Raw genomic sequence first — 23,165 nt, forward strand, 5'->3', positions numbered from 1 at the left:
AGCTTGTGGTCACCACTCAAGAAACATCCTAAATCCTCAATCCGAGATGTGGACACCTTGGGTTCACAGGAACAAGAGTTCTGTAGCCTTTGGAATAACTGTGTCTCCACGTTCAGAAGCTGCTGGCCTCTTCCATCACCAGATGAGGCCATTCCTGGAACCCACCTCACCCCCACCCCACCCCTGGGTACCCTAGCCTCCACCTGGTTCTCAGGAACATGTCACAGCTACAAGGACATCTGTGAAACACAGTTTATTATATAAAACATGATGCATCAAAAATTCAGTGTCAACAAATTTGCATTCCAAGGGATAGGAACTGAACCTTTTCCCTTAAAACCTGAATTCCTCTTCACCCCAATCCTTGCCAGGGAGTCAGGCCAGGCACATAGACCATCGGTCTCTAAAGACCCCCAGCCCTGACCCAAGAAAGTGAGAACCAGATGTAGAAGCACAAGTGCGTACCTAGGAGAGTGAGGCAGGTCCTGACCCTTCTGCGTGTGGCTGTGGGCCCCCACAGTGGGGGGGGGGTAGGGCTTGGACCTCCAAAATTAGGGAGGCTCCTCCTGGGAAAGGCTGGACCTATGCCTGAAGTAGAAACACCCAAATCCCTCTCTGCAGCGACTAAAGCAATAGTGTGGAACCCATTAGAACCTGGGGATGGGGAAAAGCTTCCCCCAAAATGCCAACCATAAGTAGATTCTACAAAAACAAAGCAAGAGTTGGCTGTCTTCTGAGACAGCTGGGTGGGTATATAACCTTCTGACCTCCCCACCCTGTACAGGGGTAAGTAGCTAAGGGTCAGCACCAAGGGCCCAACCAGGGTCTCCTTGCCTCCCCACTACCTAATGCATGAGCCTTAGACTGAGGCCCTTCCACTTCCTCCCATGGCTCTCCCAGCCTAGGTTTGAGTATAACCTATGAAACCCATAGGACAGACTAACAGAGAAAATCTCCAGGAATGTGGGAGCTGCCCAAAAGCCCAGCCCAAAGGACTTTGAAGGCAGGAATCTGGTCTCTACCTGAGAGTGGCCACAGGAAGTGGCTCCAGCCAGGGGCAGAGAATGAGGGAGGCAGTGCTTGCAGCCAGGGCTAACACCAGCCTTACACTGCCTGCAGTTCCCCCTGCAGGCGGCTCAGCTCCTCAAGCTCCTGCTTGTGGCGGTCTGTCTTGTGTGCCACCAAGGAGCGGTAGAAATGCAGGGCAAAGGCCACAAACACCAGCCCCACAGGTACCATAATAGCCGTGGAGGCCATGGCTGCTTGCCAGCCTGGCCCATGGGCCCCACCAGCACCACACACTTGCCGGGGCGGGCAGGCCTCAGGAGGCCCAGCCTGTGATGGGGCTACAGAAGGAGATGGTGGGAGCTTGGAAGCTGGGCTAAGGGAGATGGCCACCGGTGGCAGAGTCCCAGGTACCTGGGAGGTGGGTACCACAGGGGCTGCAGTGCTCACGGGGGCTCCAATAGGCACAAACTTGACCCAGCCGACCAGGACAACCTCAGCGAGGAAAAGGAAAGTGCCTAAGGCAGTGGAGAAGCCCCAGGCTAGTTCCACATAGCGGTGGAGTCGCTGGTGTGGTGACTGGTGGACAGAGTTGAGGTTGTGGATGTTGCTGACAGCCTCGATGTGGGGCAGCAGACACGTGGAGACCATGAGTGCAAAGAGGTGGACAGCCACCAAGACGGTGGTGCAGGCGCTGAAGGCCACCAGCAGGCCTGGCGGGTATTCGTGGTTGCTTTCCAGCTGTACCTCCACCATGGCCACCTGTGGGGACAAGAGGAGACGGATTAAGGGCTCCTGACTCTCCCACAGGAGAGGATTTTTGGTCTGTGTCTTTCATCATTGTGTCCCTACGACCTAGAAGAGTGCCTAGCACACAAAGAAGGCATCTAATTTTTGCTGAGGAATGAACAGGCAGCCTTGGCAAGGTTCTGTCCTGTCCTGGTCTTGGTTTCCCCCACCTCCCACCCCCTACCCCCCGGCTATGGAGAGGGGTGGATGGTATGTTTCTAATTCGGTATAACTTTGGGGTTCAAGAGCACAGATTCTGGAGCTGGGCCACCTGGTTGCCAATATCAGTTGTGTAATTCTGAGCAAGTTCTCCCTGTGCCTCAATTTCCTCACCTAGAAAATGGGGATTTAACAATAGCACCTACCAGCCTCACCAGGTTCTCAAGAAAATCAAAGGAGACAATACACAGTGCTAAGAACAGGGTGAGGCATACAGCAAATGCTCTGTTTGCTGTTATTATCAGAGCTAATACTCTGATAGTCCTCAGCCTGAGGTTGCGAACTGGCACTCTGAGAGCCAAAGCCAGATTGCAGATGTGTTTTGCTTGGCTCACACTGTAAGTGTGTGTGTGTGGTTTTTTTTTTTTAAAGAATTCAATCAGTTGCCAACTTTTAAACCTCAAGAGATTTCAAATAAATATCCCTATTTCCAGATCCTCTTGAAAATTTAGAAGATCTGACCATACTGGACCCACATGGTGACTACTGGCTGGAGCTGAGTCATAGCTGCTCCCCTTGGACTGGTCATGGGGTCCCTGGATAGCCACAGCCCCGTCCCCACCCCCACCACCAACCTGGCATCCACGTTACCTACCCAGCCTTTGCAAACATTGGAGCTGATGACCCTATTCTAGCTTTTATAAATTTGGACTTCCTGTGGGATCTTGGGCAGATGTCTTAACATCTCTGATCTTCAGTTTTCTCCTCTGCAAGATGGCCACAGTAGCGTACCTTCTTTATGAGGTAATAGAAAGATGATGCCCATAAAAGCCCTGTGCCCAGTGCCTGGTGTTTAATAACAGTTCAATACAATTGGTATAATATTATCTTGCTAACTCAGGCTAACTAGATTCCAGAATCTGGCTCTTTCCCCATCCCTGGCTCTTGTAGGGGCCATTAGACTGTTCTGGGGCTGGGATAAGGTGTGGTAAGAAGACAGGGCTGAGTATTTTGGGAAATTGGGCCATGGCGGGTATCAGCAGGTATTTTCCACAAACAGGATCTGGGCCAGACTTAGTCCTGGTTTCTCCCAGGGCCTGGCCCAGCCTTGCCTTCCCCTGCCAGGACTGGGACAAGTCCTGTTCCCAGAACTTAAACATCTGGCTTCTTGATCCTGCAGAGAAGGCCCTGGCCCTTAAGCTGTCACCCCAGCAACCTGCAAGTCCAGCAGCAGGCCGGATTGTCCCCTTGGGAATAGGCTGGACCATGGGGCTGGTGGGGGTGGGGGGTCTCCCCCAGCTAGGTCCATGGGTGGCTAAAAGGAAGGGAGCCAACTCCATCCTCAGATGAAACCCCCATCAGGAAGGGTGGGCTGGGCTCTACACAGAAAACCATAGGCTGAGGATGGCCCTTTGGGAAAAAGACTTCTATTATTGTTCAAATACAGAAGCTATGGCACAGAGAGAGGCACGGGAGAACTCAAGTCACTTACTGCCATGCGTCTATCTCCATCTCCATATCCCCTCTCCCCCCACCAGAGCACATTCCCAAGAGGACACCCCTCTACCTCACTTCTTTTCCTGTCATCATCGTGGGGACCCCGGGTCCTAGTTCACTGCTAGCGCCCTTGGCAGAGCCCTTGTCCCACTCTGGGCCTCTCCAATAACCAGAAGCTAGTCTGAGCCATCTCAGGCATGTGTCCCACTCAGATCTAGGGCTCCCGATAACAAGAATCACAGTTCATCCCCGAGTGGGTACTTGGCAGGCTATGGCAGCCGCACCCGCCATGATCTCACCAGCTTTCCCACTGGTCTTTGAGGGAGTGGAGGCCTGTTCAAGTCACACAGCTGGCCACAGGCAGGGAGAAGCCAGGACCCGTGTCTGCTGATTCCTACCCTAGGACCTCTCTCTGCCCCACTTCCTGTGGGTCCAAGCTGGGACCCTTAGTGTTTCGCATCCTCCCACGCCTGCAGTTTATCAGCTCGGGAATCATTCATCAGCTTTCTTAATCAGCTTCCTTCCCCTGCAGCTTCCTCAAGGCATGTCTTTTCTCAAAGCTTTCCTGGGGTGCAGCCAGCATCCTTTATGCCTGCTGGGCTGTAGCTGTCCTCCCTGGAATGGGCCCACCTCCCATGGGTGACCCCTCCATCCAGTTTATCCCCCCACCCCCACTCCCCAGCCCTGTTCACAGCCCCAGCAACTCCAGTTGTCCCGGTGCCTTTGAATTTGGGTAACCTCTGCTGCCAGCAGGCTTCTCCCGGACCTCTTTGCCCTGCTGTTGCATATTTAACCCCCTTGGTGATCTGCGTATGCTCTTGAGGGGCTGTAGACATGCACACACACAGCCACCCAAGAAAAGGGACGACCCTGTTGCCCCTTTTACCCTCCCCTTTTAAACCCTGCCTTACCTTTCCTCTGCCCTGTCTCCCACGGGGCCCCGATTTCTTAACCCACGACCCTGTGACCCCCCTCCCCTAGCCCCCGGCATGTGCTTCACCTCCACCCTTTCCCGCCCCTCACCATGGCGAAGCCCGAGAGCAGGGCAGACGTGCGGCTGGAGGCTTTGAGCTTGGCCCGGCTGAGGTAGAGGCGACGCCAGCTGAGCGCCCGCAGCGAGTGCTGACTGGCCCCCATGAGGTCCAAGTAGCCGCGGTGCACGAACTCTCGGTACGTGGCCGAGCCCGCGGGGCTCTCGGCATCGGGGTTCAGCGGGGCCTGTTCGCCCGCGTCCCCCTCGCCACCCTTCATCCTGGGGGCGGCGGCACCAGGTGGGCAAGGCGGTCACGGCGGGGGCGAGGAGCCTCGGGGGCCCCCGGAGGACCGGCCCGAGCCGAAAGGAGGCCCCATCTCCGGGCGGGGCGAACGGGGATGCGGACCGCGGGCGCCCGGGAAGAGGCGGCCCCGGCGGGGCAGGAAGAGTGGGCGGCGGCGGGGAGCCCCAGCGGCCGAAGCAGGACAGCAGAGGCCGAAACAGGAACTGGGGCGGAGGCGGAGCCGCGGTGGCCACATGATGGGGTGGAGCCAGGGGACCCGCGAGCCCCTGCGGTCCCGGGCCGGTCGGCAGATACCCCGAGGGTCCCTGGCACCCCTGTCCACCTAGAATGTCGCCGGAGCCAGCGAGGTGAAAGCCCGGCCTCCGCCTTGCCATGACTGGGAGTTCCCGGACGCCCCGGCCCCCTCCCAAGTGCACCTGGACATCCCCAGGTGCTCAGGCTCCTCAGCCTCTCCCCAAGTAGCCAAGTCGAGGAAGGTAAGCCCAGGCACCTTCAACCCGTCTGCGGGGACTGCAGGGGGCCCTGCACCCTGAGTTCCAGGGAGCCGAGGAGGTCCTAGACCCCAAACCCATCCGAAAAGATCCCTCCTCCGAGAGTCCGGGCGTGGGCATTCCTGCCATCCCTGCCCTATCCCCAACGTCGCGGACAGACACACGAACTCGGCGGCCCGGGCTGGAAGATTCTGAGTTTTATAGCAAACTGTTATTATACAGACCCGGGGCCCAGGGGGCCCAGCCCGGCTGGGTCCTCCACCTGCCCAACACCGCCGGGCTGCCTTCCCCCTCCCCCGAGCGGCCTCAACCTCAAGCCTTTCGCGATCCCCAGGCCCCTCTCCCCTCCGGCCTTTGGTCCGCCCAGTCCCTCCCCCCACCCGCGCACGTCCCTGTTACCTGAGGTATGTGGATAGATCCCCCCTCCCCTACATGGTACAATCCGGCCCCCCCTCCGTGAGGCCAGAGTTGAGGGGCGGGGCCTAGACCCGACCCCTCCTCTCGGCCCCCGAAACGCCCCCGCGGCGAAGGAAGGCGGAGGGCCAAGAGTCTGTTGCTAAGTTCCCATGGCAACTTAGAAGGGCCATTTCCAGCCTTAGCACTGGCATCGGGAGGTGTCCACTGGCTGCTATTTCCATGGCAACCAGGAGTGGCAGTTCCCTGGGCAAATGGGATACAAGTTTCAATGATGATGAAAGGGTGGGAAGAGCCAAGCTGGAGGAGTCCCATCTTCCCCATCATTGGCTCCGGCATTCCCACCCCCCTCAGGTCAGGAGGGGTGGAGCCGCTCAGTACAGTAAAGCAAAAGAGAGCCTGGGGGTGGGGCATTCCAAACTGGGTGCCCACCAGTCCAGTCTCAGTTCAAGCTGGTCTCATCCCCTCACGCTCCGGTTCCCCCAGGTCCGAGATTCCCCCGGTTCAAGTAACACTTCAGTACAGATGAATGTTCAAGTATTGTGTGGGGAGGGAGGCAGGGGGCTGGGGCACCCCTCACCGCTCCCCGGGGCCGTGCTGAACAGCGGGTAGGCCCGCGGCCCCCACTCCTTGCAATAGCTGCCATTGTCAGTGACGTTCAAGGAGTCAGGGCTGGGGAAAAGGAACTGAAATCTGGGAGTGGGGAAGGAGAGGGGTGACCCCTCTGAGGGGATACTACTGCCCCCACACCTGCTCTTGTCCCCCACCCCCCACTCAGCTCTGGCTTTCCCCTGGCTCCCAGAGCCCATCTCTGACACCTGGATCCCCAATTGCTCCTCTGGTTTCCCTTTTTGTTCCACCCACCCACCCACAGCCCAACTCCAAGTATCTGGTCTTTGTTCCCTGAACCCTTGGTGGTCTGCTTTATGCCCCCCTCCCCCCAGCCCATCTTCCACCTCCCCCAGCCCCCTGGCTCCCAGTATCTTGTGTAGAGATACCCTTCCCCCATTCTCCACCCACCCTTAAACTTGCACATTAACCCCCCCTCCCACCATCCCTTTGGCTCAGCACCCCCCCCCAGTACCTCTGACCCACTCCCCCCCAGGGGATGGACAATGAAGTAGGTGGAAGGGGGAGGGGACAGGAAGGAGAGACCCCCAGTGATATCAGTGCAGGGGGAAGGGAAGGGGGAGGCTGGCTAGAGTCCCTGGGCAGGAATCCCAAGTCACATAACTCAGGAATCCCCAATCGTGAGGTGGGTAACCTGGCCTCCCGGCAGGGGGTTTGGGAGGTGGGATATGAAAGCCCGAGGTCCAGGCTCCTGGATGAGTCCTGGGGAAGGGTGGGGGGGCACCCAACTAGCTGTCCTTGAGAAGGAGCTTTTCCTCTGGGCAGCGGAAGGGGCCTGGGGGCCCGGCGGCTGCCAGCCGGGCGCAGGCTTCAGGTGAGAGCTGGCGGCAGGAGCGCAGGTCCAGGCGGCGTAGGCGTGGGCAGCGGCGGAACAGCGGGAGGCAGTGGTCCGTGAGGCGGTGGCAACCTGGGAACGGGGCGGTGGCAGCTGAGCCTAGGTATGTGAGTGAGGGACAGGCATTGGCCAGGGGGGACAACGGGCTAGTAGGGTAGAGAAGGGACCAGGCTTACCAGCGAGATTGAGGTGTACGAGGGTCTCGCGGAGTGGGGAGGTGGGGGCCGTAAGGAGGTGAACGCTGGGGTCCCCGACGTGGGCGCAATGGCTCAAGTCCAGGGCGCTGAGCTGGGGTGCGTGGCGCAGCAGGAGCCGCAGGGAGGCATCGGTCAGCTCCAGGCCGGCCAGGCGCAGTTCTGCCACCCCCTGCAGGCGTCCCCGGCTCTCCGTTTGGCCTGGGGAGGCAGATGAGAAGTCAGCACACCTGGACACTCCCAGCCCCATGCCTAGGCCTCCAGGCCAGCTGTGTCTCTGCACCCAAATTCCCCACCATCCCCCAAACCTGCTCCTGCCATAAGGGAGCCTCAACCTGCTGTGCTTTGCCTGGCTTGCTCTTCTCCCCAGCACCAACTGACCTGCCCCCTGGTCTCAATCATCCTCTGCTCAAATTGCCTCCTCTGTGAGGCCTTCCAAGATTGCTCTACCTGAACCTGCAGCACTCCACACACTCCTGCCTAACCCTTCCCTGCATTATTTTTCTTCCTTTTCTCACCATCTGAGATTACATATATATATATTTTATTTATTTATTTATTTTTCCTTCTAGAATATAGGCTCTATCCATGAAGGCACGAAGTTTGCCTGTCTTGTTCATTACTATGTCTACAGCAACAGGGACCTAGTAGGTGCTCAGTAAATATCCACTGATTTATCCAACAAATGACATCCCTAAAGGGACAGCTGCCTCAGGCTCTTCTCCATCCTCCCTCTCCCATGAGAGTGGCCCCTTCCCTGCCTTCCTCCTGGTCATCGCTCCAGATCAGGACTATCCTTGCCTGAACGCCTGCCCCATCCTCCTCACCACTTCATTTCTCCTCTTCTACCTGGCCTCCTGAGAGCTCTCAAACACAAGCCGGACAACATCCTCCTCTGCTAAAAACTCTGAGAGCAATTTAAAGAAGTCCAATCTCCTTGGTAGAATATCCCAGTTTCTACAAGGCCTAGTCCCTTTCTCAGCTCCTGACTCCTCTCCCTCACCCCAAATGCCAACCTCTCCACCTGGCCTGGCCCCAAGACCCTGCCTGTACTCAACACTCTGCCAGGCCAGTGTCCCCAGCTTCCAGGCTGAGTTTGGAGGCCTGCTCTCTCCCCATCTCTGGGGCAGAAGAGTTCACATGCCTCATTTCTTACCCCAAAGCACATGGTCTGCATTTCTTTTACTGCATCCACCACATTCATGCATTAAAAAACGTTTTTGTTTGTTTGTTTGTTTGTTTTGACTAAGTGCCTGTGCTGCAGCAGCTGCCATTTGTTGACCACTTACTGTGGCCAGGCTGAGGGCTAAGTACCTGCCACCCCCTAAGCCAGGGGCTCTCCACTAGAGAAGTGCAGCATTACTGGAGGGCTGGCCCCACCCCCAGAGTTTAGGTAGGTCTGGGAAGGGGTCTCTGAGTTTACTTTTCTAATAAGTTCTCTAGTGATGTTGAAGCTGCTGGTCTAAAAACTACACTTTAAGCCCACTGCCTTGGAAGACAAGTGCTCTGATCATCATTCCTGTTTCACAGACAAGAAAACTGAGGCTTGAATCACTAAGCAATCTGTCCAAGATCACATGAGCACGAAGTCTCAGAGCCAGGAAACCCAGGCCTGGTGACTCCAAGTCAAAACTCGTACTGCAACACTATCTGCCTCCCAGACACCAGCCTAGCCCTGAGATTAACCAGATTGGGCGTCACAAACTCATGACTCCAGCATACAAAAGTGGTTTCTGGAGTCTGCATAGTGCTAAAGTTTTCTTAAATTAATGACTAACATTAAGAATGTAGAAATTCAGATGTTGAGCTTTTTCTTGAAAAATCATAAGGTATGGCATCACTGGGCTACCCCTTCCACCTGACAATGACTGGCTGGAGCTCAGTTACTAAGTGCCACTCCCTAATATCCTACACCAACCCCATCACTTCTGTTACCTGCCTGGCCACTTCTGTGGACACTTGACTTTGTGAGCCCTGAATCCCACCCACCTCTGTCTTTGAGGACCTGAGAACCTGGAGGGGGGTGGTGGTGGATGCAGCTACACATACCTTCAACCTTGGGCCCCTAAAGGAGAGCAGAGAAACGAGAGGTCGCTTCTGGCTTGGGCAGAGGTAAGAGCATCAACAATGGCCTTTAAGGATTGGGACATGTAGGGAGGTGGGAGAAGAGTACACCAGGCTGAGAACAGCAGGGGCAAAAGCAAGGGAGAAGAAAGATTGATGGCTCAGGGGATGGTGATGTTGCCCCAGGAATGCGGCAGGGAGCCGGGGAGCCAAGACAGGGAAGGTGGGGGGTAGAGTCCTGACATGCACTATAGGCCTTGAGGGTCTGGGGGCCTCATCTCTGTGAGCTCCTGGCACAGACCTAAACTGAACTGAACCCAGCAAGAGGTGGGTCTGCCAGCCAGCCGTTCTCACCTCCTGGAATGCACAACTCCCCAGGCCCGCCCCACTTCCTGCCCAAACCTTCCTGGCTCAGCCCAATTCTAGCAGCCAAACGCCTGGCACAGCTCTGCCTGTGTGGTCTGCAGCAGTCACTCAACCCCTCTGGGCCTCTCCCTGGTGCCTCATCCAGAAAATGAGAAGAATCCTCCTTGTTTCTCTACTTCCCTTCCCAGGGCTGCTGCCAAGGAGAGGGGATGGGGAAAGAAGCCATGGCTGTGAAAGAACTTGGAAAAAGAAGATTCTTTTACTCTCTTATTTCAGGGCCCAACAGATTTCCTTTAAGAAATCTTCGTTCCTCAAAATAGATCTCTCCCTCCAGTTCCTGTGGTTGCTTTGTTTATGCCATTTATTCATGCAACAGATATTTACTGAGCACACCAATGAGCAAGGTGCTGGGGAGGCAGTGGGCAGCACAGTCCTTGCCCTGCTGGAGCTTAAGAACCTAGTGGGAGGAAACAGATCTAATCAAATCATTTCCAGCTGCACAGGACAGTGGCAAGCTGGGAGGGGCTCAGGGTGAGCTGTAGAGGGATTCGGATCTTAAGGGGGTGGAGGACTTCTAGGTGGAAGTGCATTTAAGCTGAGGCCTAAAGGATGATAAGGTGTTTAATCAGGTGAAGGAGGGTAGAGCATTCCAGACAAAATGGAGGGAGCAAAGGCCCTAGGGCTGGATCAGATTTGGCAAGGAGGCCAAGGTGGCTGAAATGCAGGGCTAGCACAAGAGAGATGAGGCCATGGTGGTCAGTGGGAGCCAGACTATGCCAGCCTTAGTGGCTACAGTAAAATATTAGTCTTCATCCAAAGAGAACTGGGAAGCAATGGGAGTTTATGGCTCAGGGTGACATGACAGCTTTGCCCTTCTAGATGATTCTCCTGACACCAGTGTGGGGCACAGGCTGGTGGGAGCCAGAGAGGATGCTATCAGCAAGCCCTCTCCCAGCTAGACCCCAGCCTCAGTGCCCCCAACCTGTACCATGGAGCCCAGGTCTCCTTATTCAGCTTTCATAGGACCCCCAAAGTAGCCGGCCTCAGCTCCCAGTACACCCCTCACGACCAATAGGAGCCTCCTGCCCCACCCACTGCTTCCAGGCCTTGACAGATCTTCACACACACAGTCTCCTCTGCCTGGACAACCCCTTTCCCTTTCAAGACTCAGCTCAAATAGCATCTCCTCAAGGAAAGTTTCTCTCACTGCCCCTCCTCCCCATCTGGACCACAGCCCCTACCACATTGTGCTGTGACCTTCCGTTTCTGGGTCTCTATTCTGGACTACTGGGATCCCACCAAGGTGGTGACTAGAGCTGATCCACTTTGAGGTCTCAAGAGCCCTCTACCTAGGGCTAGGCCCGGAGTGTGTGCTCAACAATATAGGCTGATTTTCCCTGACAGGGTCCCTGGGTGTGTCCCAGGGTGAAGAGGTGGCTGATCGGACTTGGGAGATGACACTGCCACCCTTGAATGAGCCTCCAAGTTGACTGGGAGCCTCTTTCTGCTGTATCCCCTCAAGAAAATTCTTATCCTTTCACTGTAGGACAAGTTGGGTATAGGGGCTAAATCCATGATTCAACTGTATTTTGGCTAAGTCTACAGGTAAATTTTAAAAGAATATGAATTAATTGCCACCATTCAAAAACTGGGAGATTTCACAGAAAATCCAGGTTTCTGGCTCCTCTTGAAAAATGGAACTGACAGACCACACAGGCCTGCATTCTTCTGTGGCAACCACCATTGCTCCTTTGCAGGAGGCTATCCAATAGGCTGCCTGGGCCCTGGCTTCTCCCAGGACTTTTATTCCATCCTTCTGTCTCATATCATGTTTCACTATGTAATTATCTCCCCCCTCGGGAGGGCACGAGCTGTGTCCTCTTCTCTGTTTCCTCAGCTCCTATCAGGGCCCAGCCACAGCAGGTGAGGGAGTGAATGAACAATAGACATGCATTGCCCTGTTCATGCTCACATGTTCTTTCCCTTCTTCAAATCCTTTCACATCCAGCATGAGTCAGAAGAGACCCGTACCTCCACTTTGCCCAAGCCATTCTACAGATGAGCAAACGAGGGCTGCACCTGGTTTGGTGTCGGGTGGAGGCAGCAGCAGCTCTCGGAGTTGCGAGTCTTTAACATCCTCGATCCAGCGGAGGTCCAGGAGCCGCAGGGCCGGCAGCGGAGCTGAGCCGAGGGCGGAGACAGAGAGCCAGGAGCAGCCAGAGAGCACCAGCTCCTGCAGGCCTAGGGGATGGGGGGTCAGGAAGCCGTGCTGGGGGGCTCTGCTCCAGGCCTGCCCCAGCCCCAACCTGGCCCACCTTGCCACCCCTACCTTGACACCCCTACCTTGCAGTCGGTTCAGAAGCCACATAAGCTGCTTCTTAGAGACACCTGTCCAGCTGAGGTCCAGGGCTCGGGGTTGGCGCCGAACAACACCGCTCAGCATGGGCGGGGTCAGAGACTTCCGCCTGCTCAGGTCCATCCGCGGCCACAGACGCTTGTCATAGCACCTGCCGACCACAAGGGGGAGACAGAGACCTCAGTCCTCTGCTTTGGGGCACCCACAAACCTCTCCACTCCAACAGTTCACTCCGGCCCTCTCCTGGCCCACAGAGACAGTGGGAGTGGCCAGAAACTCCTGGGTTTGGGGCCCAACTCCATCACCAACTGGATGGGAGCCCCTGGGCAAGTCCATTCCTCTCCCTGAGCCTCAGAGTCCTCCTTAATAAAATGAAGATAATGACCCAGACTGCCTGCCCTATAGGGCTGCTGTAAGGTCAAACAAGGTAATTACAGTTTGCGGGCCTTACAGCTGAGAAAGCATTTTGCCAGACAAACACCCTACAAACTATACGATATAAGGCCAAAGGGAGCGGTCAGTAGGAATCCCACCCGACCTCCAGCCACCTTTGGGCTTCTAGATTTCTCCTTGCTAACTTAGGGTGGCTCCCAGGCATTTCTCATCTCCTCTGCTCTCTGTCCTTGATCCACATCTGCCTCATCTTGGTAGCCAGCTGCCCAAGGCTTGACTTACAGCCCTGATATTTTATTTCTTTACTAGATTAGTGTATCTCTCCAGCTAGAATGTAAGTTCCATGAGAGCAAATTTGTGTCTTTTTTCACTTCTGCACCCCCAGTACCTAACACAGAATCAGGTGCATAGCATGTTATTTGTTGTATATCTCTTGAATGAATGAATGAATAATGAATGAGGCCAAGCCAGTGTGAACAACTTGAAGCTTCCACTGAACACTGCTGCTGCTCTCCTAACCTCATTTATAGCTTTTCATTTATTCACTTGATCAGCGTTTATAGAAGGCCTGGAAAGTCCCAGGTATTGAAGCTACAAACATGAATGCGGCCTGAACAGAGTTAAGCAGGTTTCCTGATGGCAGCATTCACCAGAGCCTCAAATATTCCAACAGGCACAGTAAACTAGAGAGGGATTTCCCAAACTTATTTCACCAGGGAACCCTTCCGCTCCCTACCCCTCCCAGGGTAATCTTTTTGTGGTCCATGAAAAAGTCTCTTCTACTGCAGTAATTCTCAGAGGCAAGTCAGCTGGATGGCTATATCAGGAGCAATGGGGGTTGAGGCCCGGGGAGCTGTATCTTATGCCCCCTTCTTGGCTTCAAGAAGCTGAGCTGGAGCAGTGATTCCCGAACTCCAGCATTTGCTGTCCACTTATCTGCAGAGCACGCATTATCTTTAAATAGATTCCCTCCTGCACTTTTAAAACCAGTATTGTTTCACATAAATGTAAATTAAACTTAAAAATAAATGCAATAAAAAGACCAGGCTTATTAAATTCTAGCCAGGTGTTGCTGTGGATTTAGGCTAGTGCCTAAAGACGATTTTTGTTAAATAGACAGGTATATATATGCAAGCATCAGAGAGGTGCTGAAGATACACTAACACCCAGTGGAGAAGATTTCCTTTTCAATATTAACAGAGGGATTAAGCAGTGTTTTTGTGCCACTTAAAACTGCCAGGCACACTACAGAGCCCAGGTGTGTCGGTTTCTGGAACGTTGGCAGCACAGATGCTGAGGCTTCCACCCCACCAACTCCGCCACCCCTCCGGCTCTCTCCGTTCTGCCCTCTCCAGCCATTTGCCCCCTTCTGGCATTCCAGCTTCTCCCTGGTCCCCACCACTCATCCAATAAACATAAACAAGCCTCTGAGTCTAGGAAAGAAAAAGGAAAACAAACAAACAAAAAAACAACTCACCCTCCACCCAGCTTCTGCCCCTAGTTCTCGCCCCTTCTCATATTCCACACAGTGAAATCCTGCTCCATCCAAAACCTCCCCCTGCACATCACGACCCAGCCCTGAGTCTCAACTCAACTGCCACCACCTCCTTGAAAGCTTTCTGGATCCTCCACAGCTGGAAGGGAACCCCTCTGTCTGGGGGGGGGGAGGCCCTCAGAGGCCCCGATATGTTTCTGTACAATATTTCAAGAGAGCCAGGCCAAACCACCTGCCCTCCTGCAGACCCTCAGCCCTGTTTGGGGACAAGAAGTTCTGGCACACGCTGTGCCCCTGCTGGGCATGGGTACCAATTAATCCCAATCCTTGCAGGCTCATCTCTAATGCCTTCTCTTCTACCACGTCTCCCCTGACCCTTTCTTAGTGGGCGCTGATTGATCCCTTTGCCCTTGTGTGACCAGGATTACACCTGAGAGTGGCACTGACAGTCACGAGGGCCTTACTGCTACCAGGGACCCGGCCCCCCTGGGCAAGAAGCAGGCAAAGACCACAGAGTTCTTGCTGGGCGATCCAGGGAGACACAGACAGCCTGCACGAGCTGCAGTGCTAAGAGCCACCACAAGGACCAGGGGAGCCAAGGGTGGGAGCTGGGACAGGGGGCCTCCTGGAGAGCCCATGCCTCACTGTGGCTTTGAGGAAAGCAGAGTTAGCCTGGCAAGGGAAGGGAGGATGAGGAAGCTGTGTGTTCCAGATGGGGAGGAACCTGTGTCCAGACCCAGTGGGAGAGAGAAAACGAAGAGCTCTGGGAACTTCAAGCCACAGGAACAAAGAACTCTTCATCATCATCAACATGAGACTATCGATGCTGACGACCACAGCACTAGTAACTGACACTTACTGAGGGTTTGTCATATGCCGGGTACTCTTCTACACAGCAAGATGTTAAACTCACATAGCCCCAGGAAAGGAGTACTATTATTACCAGCATCCTTTTTTATAGTTAAGGAAAATGAAGCCCAGGAGTAAAGGAATTTGTTCAAGGTCCTATGGCTAACAAGTGGTAGCAGAGCCAAGGCTTAAACCAAGTGTCTGTGGATTGAGAACCTGAGCTCCAAGTGGGGAGGAGGCCGCAGTGGGGGGGCGGGGGTCCCGTCAAGGAGGGCTGGAATGCAGGCCCCGGACCAAGGTGAAGACGGTGGAGCTGAGTGGATCTGAATCCCAACTCTGCCATCTCTATACTCTGGGTGACCTTAGGCAAGTCACGTGCCCTCTCTGGGCCTCCATTACCCAAAACAAATGTCCAACCGGACAGTGCAAATTCACTATGAGGGCAACAAGGAGCCATGGACAGGTGGCTTGTAAGCTGGACAATGTGACACCAAGGCAAGAGGTGGGGAGAATTCTTAAGAGGCCAAGACACATCATCATCCTGGGGAGGTGAAGCCTGACTCCAGCCTTCCCCCAACTGCTTCATCGGCCTACTAAGCCCACTTCCCAAAGCCTCAACTCTAATCCTAAACTCCCCTCTTACACAGGCCCACTGGGGATGCAGAGATGGAGCAGCCCACACTGCTGCCTGTAGGAAGCTCACAGCCTCCTGGGCTCTGGCCACAGTCAGTTCTTGCCTCTGGGCAACCTGATGTCACCACTGCCCCCCCAATCTGTCTACCGTCAGGCTTTACTCCCAGCCCCAACCAGCCCTGAACCTATGTCCCTGTCCCATCCTTGCCACCTCTTTGCCCACACTCTTGAAAACTCCAGGCTTCTCTGCAACTCAGCAGCTCGTCCACACCTCCCCCTGACCCCACCCCTCCCTCTCCTCTTACTCTCAGTGGACCACTGCACCTCCAGGTTCAAGAGAAGATGGAAGCCACCAGACAGGAAAGCCTGCAACTTCCTGTTCTCCCACCCACAGACTCTTCTGTAACTCCACCCTCCACTACCTCTTTCCCACACTTGCTCCTGATTTCCTCACCTTCATTTATTCATTCATTCAACAAATATATTTTTAGTATCTACTATATGCCAGGCATCGTCTTAGAAAGTAGGGATACAGCAGCAAACAAACAGAGAAAGTCCCTGCCTGGCTGCTGACATTCTGGAATAATTCCTTCTTCAACCCACTGCAATCTGGCTTTGCCCCCCTCCCTCCCCATAACACAGCCGCAGCCAAAGATTCCAATGACCTCCTTGTAGCAAAATCCAACTGCCAACTCTTGGTCTTGATCTCTCCTGACATCTTGCCAACAGTGGACGCTGCTCATCGTTTACTCCTTCCTCAATTGCTCTTCTCTAGAGGTCACCCCTCTACTCTGGATCCCTTCCAATTCTCTGGGCGCTTTCTCTAACTCATAAATACTGACAGTCTATCCTCTGTCCTCTTACTCAAAGCTGCTAAGGATAGGTTGAAAAATCCCAAATTTGTAACTCTCTCTTGAGCATTACAGCTGCAGATGTAACTGTTCTCCTGCTAGCTCCACCTGAGTGGTCCACAGGTCTCCCAGACCAAACATGTCATAATCTGAGCCCTTTGTCTTCCCCACTGGGATTCCTGAGCTCAGGGAATGGGTACCGTTGCCCACCCAGGCTCCTGGGCCAGCAACTGGCTGACATAGCCAATTAGTCACCAAATCCCAGCCGTTCTGCTTCTTTAAAAAGTTCTCAGCCTGAGTCCCTCCTCTCCATCCCCACTGCCCTGCTTCTGTGTCCATGCCTGAAAGAGCCTCCTGACTGGTCCCGCTGTACCCCCAAAGCCCCCTGCTTTTCCCTACCCTCGATTTTCTCATCAAACCTACCTTCAGGCACTGTGCTACGTGCTTTGCAGGAGCTGCCTCATTTCTCCCCATTGGATGAGTATTAACATGAACCCCAGGCTACAGATGAGAAAACCGAGGCCTTGAGAGGTCTAGCTATCCAGCCCATGGCCACCCGGCCAGGAAGTACAGGAGTTCCGATGAATGAAACCCCAGTGACCAGACTCCAGGCCCCAAGCTGGAAACCACTGTGCACTCCAGCCTCTCTGCTCTCCCACTTCCGTTCACAAGACTCCTGGAGGCAGCCATTAGGTCTACTTCAGTTCTGGACCCCAAAAACCCAACACAGGGCTGATCTCGATGACAGGGCCTTGGCATCCATTTCCTCAACTGACACACGAGGCAGGGGCAACCGCTGGAACAATCTGCGTCTATGTTGTGGGCTAGCAGAGGGCTCTTCAGGGGCACAAATGGGCATTCCAAGCATGCAGTAGTCTGTGCTTTCAGTCAATATTTGTAACGGAGTGAATAACAATGATTACAGTTAAGGCATTAAGTAGTTTCTATTTCTCAGGTACTGTCCTCAGTTCTTTATGAATATGAACTCAAAAAACCTTGTGAAGTAGGTACTGGAGTTATCCTGGTTTGACAGATAAACTGACTGGGGCACAGGGAAGTTAAGGTGCTGGCCCGGAGGCCCGCGGCTCATCAGAAGTATAAGATTTGACCCCAGGCAATTTGCCTCCAGAGTCTCCACGCCAGGCTGAAGGCAGGAACCAGCGCCCCAGGCCTTGATTCAAAGGAAGAAGACTGTCACTAACCTGTGCCGTGGCTTCAGGTGTCCTCATTCTCTACTGGCTAAATAGGGCCATTTAGCCTCCCTCCCAGGGCTGCTATCAGGAGGAACACACTAGCTAACATTTATGAGGTACCCACAGCAAGGACCTGAATCAACTCATTTCACACGTTTCTTGAGCACCTTGCCCTGTGCTAGGGACACAAAGATAAAGCACCCCAGCAACCAAGGGGAATGGGAAAATGAATAAGTGAACAAAGTCTCATCAACGTGCAGCAGCCCCTTCTGCCCCAAGAAGGGCACCAAGTGCCAGGGGGTTCAATGAGAGGGGGAGGGATTCAGTCAGGGGTGGGGTCAGGGAGGAAGGCAAGGGGCTTTGGGGAGGTGACTGGCATTTCTGAACAAACAAGCTTCCAGGAGGCAGAGGTGGTGGCAAGAGAGGATGGAGAGAAGGTGTTGGAAGTAGCTCCAGGGAAGGAAGAAGCTACGAGCTGAGGCAAGAGACCAAAGCATGGCTGCCTCTGAGAGAATAGGGGCTGCCCCAGCCAGGGGCTTTCTCAGGGGTAAATGGGAGTGCTCAGTAGAGGGAGAGTGCAAAGAAAAGGAGATCAGCACAATTCTTGCCACGTACCAAATACTCAATAAATGATAGCTATCATAAGGAGGGAAGATGCTGGAGCCAGAAGGCCTGGGTTCAAATTCTCAGTTCTATCACTTCCTCTCCACATGACCTTGGGCCTCAGCTTCCTCATCTGAAAATGGAGATAATAGTACCTGCCCCAAAGTTGTTGTGAGGGGTAAATGAGCTCATAAATGGAAAGCAGCCTACACGTGGTAATCGTGGAAGTGTTATACTATGCACATACATGTATACACACATACTCTACAGACGTGTTCCTTATTATTACCAGCATTCACGCGACAAAGCCCAGAGTGGGTCAGAGACCTGCTACAGGTGGCACAGCAAGGAAATGGAACCCTGGCCTGTCCAGGCCACTCACCAGCGGCTCCACGTCCGGCAGACTCGCATGCAGATGCACAGCTCACGGGGCCCGAGGTGCTGGAAGACACGAAGCCAGGCAGCCCGGGGCAGGGGGTGGTCAGATCCAGCAGCCAAAGGCAGCGTGTCGGGCTCAGGGCTTCGAGGTGGGGGCCGTACCACATGCCGCTCCAGCTGTGGGGGCCGGGGCGGAGGGGCAGGGCCCAGGGGCCAGCTGAGCAGGGGCCCCCCCGCTGCCAGGGCGCACAGCCCGCCGCCCCCCACGGTTCTCCTTCTCGCCCGAGCTGCCCCGGGCTGGCCGTCGCCCATTCCGGGCCTCGCCGGAGGCTTCATCCTCACTCAGCGATGTCCCTGATGAGTCCGAGTCAGAGTCTGAGTCAGAGGAGGAGGAGGAGGTGTCAGGGACCCGCTCCAGAAGCTGGCACATCCGCTTGAAGCGCTCCAGCTTCTCCCTCTGTGGCGATGGGGACGGCACTGCTGGGCCCTCAGTAGAGGCCAAAGATGGCTTTGGTTTCTGCAGGGAGAGGGTGAGGCTGTTCTAGGGCCTGGCACTCCCTTTCCCACCCCCCGGCCCAAAGGAGTCACCAGGGAGTGAACAGCCCAAGGGATAGTCCCGAGTTCCAGCCCTACTTCTGCTCCTGATCACTGTAATAAGCCAAGTCATTGACCTTCTCTGAATCTCATTTTCCTTATCTGTAACATGAGGGTGCTGATTCCTAGAATTAAAAGCCTTATGGGTTTCAATGGCTTATGAATTTCCAAAAGCAGGAGGTATAGAGAACAGTTAAAAGACCTAGTTTTGAATACTGGCTTGGCCTTCAGCTCTCTGCGTGCCCTTGGAAAGTCCCTGCTGCATCGTCTATAACACGAAAAGACTGGATGAGACAATTCCGAGTATATATTCAACAACATAAAAATAGCAATGGTCTCCTGGCCCCATGTGGAGAGTCCCCTGCTCGCTAACTCGTTACGTTCTCAGTAGTAGTGAGAATTTAGACTGCTTTTTTTTTAGCCAAGAGGAAACTGAGGCTCAGAGAGATTACATGATGTGGCCAATGTTACAAAGCAAATGACAGAAACAGGATTTGAACACAACCAGGTAGACCCCTTGCATTTACTACGTCAGTACAAAAATGATGTCTGAATCCTGACTTTTCTGTGACATACGAAGTCTCTTAAACCTCTCTGGGCCTCATTTTCTCCAAATCTAGGTAGACTTTTAGTTATGAGCTCATTTACTTTCACTACCTTATTTGGATTGGTGAGTGAAGTAGGTAACATCATCCCCATCTCACAGATGAAGACACTTGAGGCTCAGAGCCAAAGATGACTTTCCAAAATCACACAGGGAATCAGCATTTGGGTAGGGATTTGAACTCAGTTCTTTCCCCTTTAAGGCTTGGAAAGATGAGGCAAATGGACCAGATGGGCAGTTGGGGCTCCTATGGCCTGGCCCAACCCACTTTCCCCCTCCATCCCTTCCCAGGGGTTCAGACACCCATCGTGGCCAGGTGAAGCTGGGGCTGGATGAGGTGAGCAGGAAAGGACAGATCTCTTCTCCAGGGTGGAGGGTGGGGCAAAGAAAGGGGGGGCGGGGTAGGGAGGAGGTCCCGGGCACACCTCCCAGTTCTCGGGAGGGAGCCCAGGGTGGCAGGACGAGAAAGCCTGGCTTGGATTCAGAACCCTGGGGGGCAGAAGGCCAGGGCCGCCTGGGTCCGATCCTCGGAGGAGGCAGGTATCTCCACCCACCTTCTTCAGGTGCCTCTCTCGGCCTCCTTTCACCTACCGGGGCAAGAGGGAGATGTGGGGGAAGGGAGAGACCCCATTAGAACCTCACTGCCCATAAAATTAAGGTCCATGCCCTTCTTTCAGGCTACAAATCCCAGAACCCCCCTCCCAGGGAGAACCCTGAGCATGCTCACCTTGCAACAGTGTCTCAGTTCACTGAGCATGCTCCCATCTCCTCTTTCTTCCCCCTCCGGCAATTTCTAGCTCCTCCCTCCTCCTCTGTAGCAGCTAATTTGAGCATGCTCTCTCTCCCTCCTCCCTAAAGCACTCAGGGCTCCCAGAGCTCCCCTGTCTGGTGTCAGTTCCCCTTTACCTGTACCTCTCCTCCCCACTGAGCATGCTTTACCCTCCCCTGCAACAGCTCCTGAACTACATCTCCCAACAACCCCTGGGAACCTATGGATTACTGCCTCCCAGCCCACTGCCTTCATCCATTCCAGGACCACAGCTCCCAGAATCCCTTCCGCCTGAGCTAGTGAGCATGCTCCCTGACTCACCTTTTTCCTTGGGGTGGGGGGCTCATTCCCTGCCTCCCTCTCCTTCCGTTTGGGAGGCCCAGGCACATCCTCTGGGGGAGGGCCGGCAGGTAGGGGGCCCTTGCGCCTGGGTGGGGGCAGTGGAAGTGGCGGCTCCTCCGTCAGCTTCCATCCACTCCCCAGGCTGGCACCTTCCTCGCCATTGTCAGCCCTGCGGCGGCCTGGCCCCTCTCCTGAATCCTGGGAAGATGGGGACGGGGGGTGAGGTCTTGCACAGCTTCCCGACCCACCACCTCCCCAGGGCCCAGCCCCTGCCCCTACCTTGCTGGTCCGGCCTTCCTGGGTACAGCGAGGGCACTCCCAGCAGTTGGGGATCTCCGCATTGATGACACCCTCAGCCTTCCCCATCTGTAGGCGAGAGGGCAGGGAGGGGATGCAGGGTGCGCATAAACCCACAGGCAGGGAAGTCCCCACTTTCTTGCTCCCTGACAATTTGCTCTGCCCCAGACTCCAGGATCCCCAGGGCTCTCACCTTCAGGCAGCCAGGGTGGACGATCTCATTGCAGATTGTACACTCCATGAGGCTCAAACCAAATTTCTCCTCCTCTCCCTCCACTGTGTCCTCCTTCCCAGCCTCCCCACACAAGAGGCACACGGCTGTGTGTGGGAGCACAGGCTGTTGGGAGAGAGGGGGTATCAGACAACAGGGGAGCAACAGGGGAGAGGCCCTTCCTTTTGGGGACAACTGTCAGCTGCTAGGGAAGAAGGAAGACTTGGTAAGCAATTCAGAGCCCATGGACCAAAGTTGGGTCAAATCCTGAATTTGCTCCTTTTGGGCTGTGTGACCTTGAAGAAATGATTTAACCTCTTTAAGCCTCTGTTTCTGCATCTGTAAAATGGAACTGAGTCTCCCCCTTGTGGGCCTGTTGGAAGAATGAGACAACATGGGGGGAACTTGATACATAGTTACCAGTGTGTTTGACTGTTACAGCTGATCAAGGGCTTTTGTGACCCTGAAACTACAGCGGGCTTTGGGGAAGGAGACAGACCACAGCTAAATATGACAGTGGGACTGAGAGAGACTGGGGAGGGCACAATAGCAACTTGTAGTTATTCCAAGGTTGTTCAACGGGCAGAGAACAGCCCAAGGGTTGCTCTGAACCCCACATCGAGCCTGGTTTGAGTGAGATTCACTAAAGACAGCTGGCTGACTGTGGGGAAAGCAGGAACAACCTGGGGACAATGTGGCTTTCGGGAGAGTGTAATACTGAATCCTGTGCGGGCTGCTGAAGGTTGTGAGACAGGCTCAAGGAAAAAGCAGGTAGGGGAAGAACAGGAAAGGGAGGCAAGGGGTTGTGGCACAAAGGAAGAGAACAGAGGGGCTGTGAGGAGACCAACCAGGAAAGAGCGGCTGGAAGAGAGGGGAGGTGGTGGTGTGGGGAGGGGGGCACAGGATGCAGCTGGCTCGTGTGGCCGATGGGGAAGGGCCGCTCTCTGGAGCCCTGGGCAGCTCAAAGGATGAGGAAGGCAGGGAGGAAATCATGTTTCTCTGACACCTACTGGGTGCTGGGCTTTGGAGGAGGCATGTTTATATCGTGCTATTGTTTCATTTTTACAACTTAGCAAAGGGAACATTTTGCAGAGAAGGTACCTGAAGTTCCAAGTGATTTGCTCAAGGTCACACGAAGGGTGAACCTGGCTTCACTCAAATCTAAGCCTGCCCTGAGCAGTAAGGAAAGAGGCCAGAGAAGGGCAAGACCTAGTCACAGCAGCGGGCTCTGGGGGTTGGTATCCTGCACAGACACCACTGGGGAGGGGTACCACAGGGGTGGAACTTTCCATGGGTCTGTGCCTCTGGAAGGTGGGAAAGGCATCAAGGTAAGGACTGGGACAGATTCCTCTGTGACCATGGCCTTTCTCCCAGCTTAAAGCTAAGGGCAAAGATGGGTCTGGTGGACTTTCAAACCGACTAGTGAATGAATGAAAGAAATGAATGAATGGAAAAATGAACAAACAGCAACTCTGCAGACCGTTCTGGGAAGGGTGCTGGGGCCAGGCCGGGAAGGGTACCCAATGCAATGCGGGGCAGAACTCACGGCAGTGCACTGCCGGAGCAGGCACGACTGCTTCATGCGCCCGGGCCCCCCGAACTTCTTCATGTCTCGGCAGAAAGTGGCAGTCCCCGCACTCAGTTCGCACACAGGCCCGGCAGCGGCGGCCAGCGGGGTTCGGCGTCGGCGCCGCTCCGGCCCCCGGCCCCCGGCTGCTCGACGACATTGGGGGCGTCAGCAACGCCGAGGGCTGTGGGTAGATGGTGGCTGGGTCAGGTGGGCCCACTGGGGCATCTAGCCTGAGAGACTTCTGGTGGCTTCCCCTAACCCTAGGCAGCCCGTGCTGGCCCTCCTCAGGACAAGAAACAAGGAGGT

The 23,165-nt window shown here is 54.8% G+C and overlaps 2 protein-coding genes across 2 annotated transcripts; both read right to left on the reverse strand.

Annotated features, from left to right (window-relative positions):
• Positions 1 to 238: 238 nt before the first annotated feature.
• On the reverse strand, positions 239 to 5,572 carry ORAI3 (ORAI calcium release-activated calcium modulator 3). The gene is made up of 2 exons (XM_037814507.1): positions 4,474 to 5,572; positions 239 to 1,767 (listed from the first exon to the last, which is right to left on the reverse strand). The coding sequence occupies exons 1-2, from the start codon at positions 4,699 to 4,701 to the stop codon at positions 1,105 to 1,107; spliced, it is 891 nt and encodes a 296-aa protein (XP_037670435.1). The 5' UTR covers positions 4,702 to 5,572; the 3' UTR covers positions 239 to 1,104.
• Positions 5,573 to 6,692: 1,120 nt separating this feature from the next.
• Positions 6,693 to 23,019, reverse strand: FBXL19 (F-box and leucine rich repeat protein 19). Its single transcript, XM_037814506.1, is given in 12 exon segments — positions 6,693 to 7,169; positions 7,274 to 7,492; positions 11,801 to 11,962; positions 12,065 to 12,228; positions 18,477 to 18,706; positions 18,708 to 18,989; positions 20,225 to 20,257; positions 20,761 to 20,979; positions 21,061 to 21,147; positions 21,272 to 21,415; positions 22,836 to 22,910; positions 22,912 to 23,019. Coding segments are annotated over 12 exon segments (1,899 nt in total). The 5' UTR covers positions 23,017 to 23,019; the 3' UTR covers positions 6,693 to 6,990.
• Positions 23,020 to 23,165: the final 146 nt, after the last annotated feature.

This window comes from Choloepus didactylus, chromosome 21 (genome assembly GCF_015220235.1).
Source record: "Choloepus didactylus isolate mChoDid1 chromosome 21, mChoDid1.pri, whole genome shotgun sequence".
Classification (NCBI taxonomy): domain Eukaryota; kingdom Metazoa; phylum Chordata; class Mammalia; order Pilosa; family Megalonychidae; genus Choloepus; species Choloepus didactylus.

Excerpts from the sequence above, each read along its gene's own strand:
- ORAI3 (XM_037814507.1), bottom strand. The coding sequence starts at position 4,701 with ATGAAGGGTGGCGAGGGGGACGCGGGCGAACAGGCCCCGCTGAACCCC. Across the intron at positions 1,768-4,473 it reads TGCTCTCGGGCTTCGCCATG|GTGGCCATGGTGGAGGTACA; the intron begins GTGAGGGGCGGG and ends TTGTCCCCACAG.